Consider the following 6,008-nt stretch of genomic DNA (forward strand, 5'->3'; position numbering starts at 1 on the left):
AACAGAACTAACGGGGCGGGTTTTGAGGCCAATGATATCAATATCATCGGCATACGCCAGCAGCTGTGCACTCTTATAGAAGATGGTACCTTCTCCATTTAGYTCTGCAGCTCGAATTATTTTCTCCAGAAGCAGGTTGAAGAAGTCGCAYGATAGGGAGTCGCCTTATCTGAAACCTCGTTTGGTATCGAATGGCTCGGAGAGGTCCTTCCCGATTCTGACGGAACTTTTGGTGACGCTCTACGTCAGTTTACACAGCCGTATTAGCTTTGCGGGGATACCAAATTCAGACATAGCGACATAAAGGCAGCTCCTTTTCGTGCTGTCAAAAGCAGCTTTGAAATCGACAAAGAGGTGGTGTGTGTCGATTCTCCTTTCACGGATCTTTTCCAATATTTTTCGGATGGTGATTATCTGCTCGGTTGCTGATTTTCCAGGTCTAAAGCCACACTGATAAGGTCCAATAAGTTTGTCTTTGGTGGGCTTTAATSTTTCACACAATACGATCGATAGAACCTTGTACGCGATGTTGAGGAGGCTTATCCCACGGTAGGTGGTGCGGATTGTGGGGTCTCGGGCATGCTTTCGTCCGGCCATATTTTACAAAGAAGCTGATGAATGCTCCTTATCAGTTCTTCGCCACCGTGTTTGAATAGCCCGGCCGGCAATCCAACGGCCCMCGCCGCTTTGTTATTCTTCAGACGGGTAATTGCTATTCGAACTTCTTCATGYTCGGGCAATGGAACTTCTGCTTCATCGTCATCGATTGGGGAATTCGGTTCGCCTTCTCTTGGCGTTGTGCGTTCACTGCCATTCAGCAGGCACTTCTCCAGCCTGCCCTCCATAATTTAAGTATGCTCTGGGCATCGGAGACTAAGTCACCTTCTGGGGTTCTACAAGAGTATACTCCGGTCTTGAAACCWTTTGTAAGCCGCCGCATTTTTTCGTAGAATTTTCGAGCATTACCCCTGTCGCCCAGCTTATCAAGCTCGTCGTACTCACCCATTTCGGCCTCTTTCTTTTTCTGTCTGAAAATGCTTCTCGCTTCCCTCTTTAACACTCGGTATCTATCCCATCCCCCACTTGTTGTGGTCGATCGTAACGTTGCGAAGGAGGCAGCCTGTTTTCTCTCCGCTGCGACACGGCACTCCTCGTTGTACCAGCTGTTCTTTTGCACTTTCCGAAAACCAATGTTGARTGGTTGCAGCTGTACGTAAAGCGTTGAAATGCTGTCTCACAGTTCCTTTATACCGAGTTGTTGACGAGTGCTCTTTRATAGCAGGAGTGCAAATTGAGTAGAAAATCGTTCTTCTGTCTKTTATGATTGCAGCTTCTCGACGTCGAACCTTCCTTGTATTTGTTGGCGTGCTTTTTTTTACTGATAGTGGTCCGAGTCGATGTTAGGACCTCGGAGCGTACGCACATCTAAAACACTGGAGACGTGTCTTCCGTCTATCACAACATGATCGATCTGGTTGGTGGTTTTTCGATCCGGAGACAGCCAGGTAGCTTGATGACCAAAGATACCTTCTTTGCCCACCCTGCTGTTAAAGTTGMMAAGCACGATTTTGACAGCGTGGCGGGGGCAGCTCTCATAAGTRYGCTCAAGCACTCATAAAGGGAATCTTTGGTCACATCGTCCTTCTCATCCGTCGGGGCGAGGGCGCAAATAAGCGATATGTTGAAAAACCTCGCTTGGATGCGGATTGTGGCTAGACGTTCATTCACCGGAGTGAATGATAGTACTCGGCGACGTAGTCCCTCTCCCACCACGAATCCTACACCAAACTTGCGCTCCTTCATATGACCACTGTAGCAAATGCCAAAAGGACCTTCTCGTCTCTGTCCTTGTCCCGTCCATCGCATTACTTCGACCGTGGTAATGTCAGCCTTTATTTTCACGAGGACATCAACCAGCTGGGCAGCGGCACCTTCCCAATTATGGGACCGGACATTCCAGTTGCATGCCCTCAATTCGTAGTCCTTATTTCGTGGCGAGTCCCAAACCCAGCGCACATCCCTATGCAGGAGATATTTGGCCTTGTCACTTCAGCTCGCCTTCAAACGGATGTTTTTAGGCTACCCAGAGGATACTTGGTCAAAGACCAGAAGTTGTGAGCTGCTTGAGCCATATGTATAAGAATCGTTTCTGGCCACTCCCAAGTGAATGGCGATCAGAAAACTTTCCTCACTTGCGTGAACTTCTACACATGACTCCATCCTCTTAAAATACATCAAGATAAAACTTTGCAGGAATAGTAGATATCAGATGTGCCACCTTATAACCAAAAATTCCCTAGATCGAACCAAAACTGTTTAAGCTCCTAGGTACTGAATATGTGTACCCAGTGCTTTTAGTTGACTTTTTACCGCAAACATCGGTCAATGTGTGAGATATATAATTGAAATTCAGAGACAATCCTGATGGTAGTAAGGCTGTGTGCTACTAATGGGTTGAATCGAGTCAATAGTCCTCTTTACCCCCATGCACCTCTTATAAAGATTTTCGAACTTCCGGGAGACTTTATACCGCATATATCGGCCTATTTGTGAGTTAACTCACTAAAATTGAGAAAGCGTATTTTTCTTATAACGGTTCATCTTTGTGCTTACAATGACTAAAATCGGGTGAAAACTCGCACTAGACCCATATAAATACAAAGGCTTTTGTACCTGAAAGTACATCCCTGGATTTAATCTTTGCAAGATTATGAAATATTCGGTTATATCCGAACTTAGCTCATTACTACTTCTTAGTTAATAAGTTGGTAAATTACCATTTTGTTATACGTCATCAAGGTAAAATTTTTAGAACTGATCCTTGATATTAGCTATAATATTTGCATCGTTTTGTACGTAAGAATAAATTCATAGTATTTAATGGTTTAAAATAGTAAAATACAATTTACTAAACTTAGTCGGTTTCTTCGAGTATACGTAAGCATTTGTTTTTCATCACATATTAATTAATTTTTGTTTTTGAGCGTTATTAACTTACTTGCGTTATACTTACCTGGATATACGTAAATATCCAACAGGTTCCATATTCCTCGCCAAGCATTTACAGCTCCAAAAAATATTAAAAAATAGAACATGTCACAAATAATTAATTTACATATTCCGTCAATTTTCTTGCATATGCAGCGTATAATAGGTTTAATAACGAATGTTATGACGACGATTATGTAGCCAAGAATCTTAAAAAAGATTTTAATTATTTTATAGAAATAAAAGAATTAATAAAAATATGATGTACAATAAATTAAATTAACAATTAAACTAATATAATATATATCAATAAAAATGGTTGAATCTTGAAGAAACTTACGCATAACTTTTAGGTGAACGAAACTATTATACTCTGTAGTTATATGTTGCAAAAGTATAAAAATCTTGCAAAGGAATTCTACATTCAAACTGACGAAATCGTCAGTGAATAGCAATATTATATTACATGTAAATCCTCAATTCGTAGTTAACAGAAGAGGCTAAATGTAATATATTGAGTTGATGTACAAAACGTCGATCAAATAGTCGCAATTCGCGATATTAAAGATACATATGCTCGATATAAGCCCAACCCGCCGTTTGAAAATATTTTAATAGGTACATACTTTCATACGGGACAATGGTCTGACCAAAGAACAGTAGAATCGTATGATGTACGAGGCTAAGCGCATCATCTAAATCTCAATTTCGAAGGTCTTGATATAGAACTCGACTAGCACCTACCGTTTTCGCTATAAAGAATCGAACATATTACAAGCCGGCTTATGAAGCGATCAAACGTGTCGATAAATGCCTGCAATCCGACGTGCATATATAATCCAAAAGCGCATGCATAAGTACTGCACCATCTCCGGTATCCCACCAGCACTTGTGAGCATCACGTTAGAAAAGTTTTGCCAATGGAATGGTATTGGCAAGAATGATTGGATGTTTTTGCTCATATGGTAATTCCGAAATTGTTAACCGCCCACGCAATATGCCTTCTTCGTCCAAAATCAAATTCAGTGGAAGCAGTTTACTTTACGACGTAMTCGAGCAGTTGTATACAGTAAGGCACTCAAACGGCTAAACCTTGCTTCCAAAGGTATTCGTTGTGCTCGAAAGGATGCACCAGTAAACCGTCCCCGCTGTTAATGTCATGATGCAYACTTAACGGACTCCTTTCTCGACTAAAGTTGGTTCCCCATGATTGCTATCGGCTGACGCAGTCGGCGGAATTGTTTTCTGATTGATAAATAAAAGGACTACTTGGCATACCGTACGTCACTGTCTTCAGTTGATACGTACCCAAGAGTTCATTAGGGCACTTTTACATAACCTTTAGTCCTTGGTCATTGATGTCGAGAAAGAACCTTTGGCGCTAAGGCCGACGCTCCAGAAGTAAATGTGGCGGATATACCTTCAACGTTCCTCTGATGGGAACGTCTACATAGAAGAGTATTGTGTTTCTATCGGCAGTTCAGTCTTAAATCAAATGGATCGTCGCGACTACGATGGCCGGCATTGAGGAAATTGAAACATACTGATGCTTGTTTGACTAAATCCCAGCTTTCCTAAAGTTGAAGGTTACGAAACTTTTCTGGCCACATCTTTGCATGCCCTACAAACTCCACTCATCTAACACCCTCCTCCCTTTGRTCCGACCCCGTCGAAACAGCAMKTTTCTTGGGCCTTCTGTTAGATGACCTTGACGACAACACAAATGACCCTTACCACCCTAACGGGGACTAGATAACCGTTAAAACAAGAATAACAACATTGAAATTTAATTGCGCTTTGCCTCATCCATAAAAAAGAGACCTGATTGGACCTGATCAGTGTAAAGTCCTTTCTCGACGAACTTAAACTAAAGCATWTAAGTCACTCATTATTCCTGTCATACCATATGTTGCAGACGCATGGACAATAGTAACATCTGATGAGGCGAAGTTATGAGTTTTCGAGATAAAGGTTTCGCGGAAGATTTATGGTCATTTGCGCATTGGCCACGGCGAATATCACATTCGATGGAACGATAGGCTACATGTGATATACGACCATATTGACATTGTGCGAATTAAAATAGACGAAAACTATCCAGCTCTGAAAATATTCGAGTCAGTACCCGCCGGGCGAAGCAMAGGATGAGGAAGACCTCCACTCCTTGGGAAAGACCAGGTAGAGAAGGTCCTGGCTTCGCTTATAATCTCCAATTGGCGAAAAGCAGCGAAAAGGAGGAACAACTGGCACGCCAATAAAGAGGAAGAAGAAGGACTTATAAAAATGTTAACATAAATTTTCGAAAAAATAAAAAACCAGCTAGAATGCTTAAATGTATTCAAAGGCAAAAATTAAAATTTTAAATTTATACAAAAAAAATTATAATTACTTACCAAAGAACTCCAAGATGATTTTGTCCGGTCGAACGGGTAAAATGTTATATCCATTATTCCCCATACTCCTCTCCAGACAATAACAACTAAAGTTCCAATGACTAGAACGGAAAACAGTGTGTCGAGCACGTATAAACCAGGTTGATGGAAACCCTGAAAAATTGAATTAAAGTGAAATATATTAATATTTGAAACAAAAATATGTCTCTTTACTTTCATTTATTTATATAGAGTAATATACGTGAAATAAAGTTATATATAATATTAATAATATATTGGACCTGATCATTGCATAAAAGTCAACCGGATGAATGGATATCCTTATATTCGTTATACCAAAGTTATAAGGGGATATATTGACTGTTGACTGATTACGTTGTTATAACTTTAGTAGGTTATAAGTACATATGTACGATAAACTAAACATTAGTATATTTTAAAACCACATGGTCCCATCCATTTTAACTCGTCATTCTTATTACTTTGATATATGCAAATAACTAAACATTCCCGATAGCTTTAGATAAAACAAACAACCATTCGGTGAACAAGATTAGGACAAACCTGATAAAGTATAAACAAAATTATATTCAAACATGCCTACTTTATTTCACTAAGATTGCTGAG

General features: G+C 40.3%; 1 protein-coding gene across 2 annotated transcripts in view; it reads right to left on the reverse strand.

Moving 5' to 3' along the window:
• LOC108978532 overlaps positions 1 to 5,529 on the reverse strand; it is a 23,575-nt gene extending 18,046 nt beyond the window's left edge. The window contains exons 1-2 of one of the 2 annotated variants that reach the window (XM_018948864.1): positions 5,382 to 5,529; positions 2,999 to 3,197 (exon numbers count right to left, since the gene is read on the reverse strand). In XM_018948864.1, the coding sequence (XP_018804409.1) occupies positions 2,999 to 3,197; positions 5,382 to 5,435 (253 nt within the window). In that variant the 5' untranslated portion in view covers positions 5,436 to 5,529. The remainder of the gene's footprint in view (positions 1 to 2,998; positions 3,198 to 5,381) is intronic. The other variant, XM_018948865.1, reaches the window with a different exon arrangement.
• Between the last annotated feature and the right edge of the window lie 479 nt (positions 5,530 to 6,008).

The sequence above is a fragment of the Bactrocera latifrons genome, unplaced genomic scaffold (genome assembly GCF_001853355.1).
Source record: "Bactrocera latifrons isolate USDA-ARS-PBARC rearing strain unplaced genomic scaffold, ASM185335v1 scaffold_1236, whole genome shotgun sequence".
NCBI lineage: Eukaryota > Metazoa > Arthropoda > Insecta > Diptera > Tephritidae > Bactrocera > Bactrocera latifrons.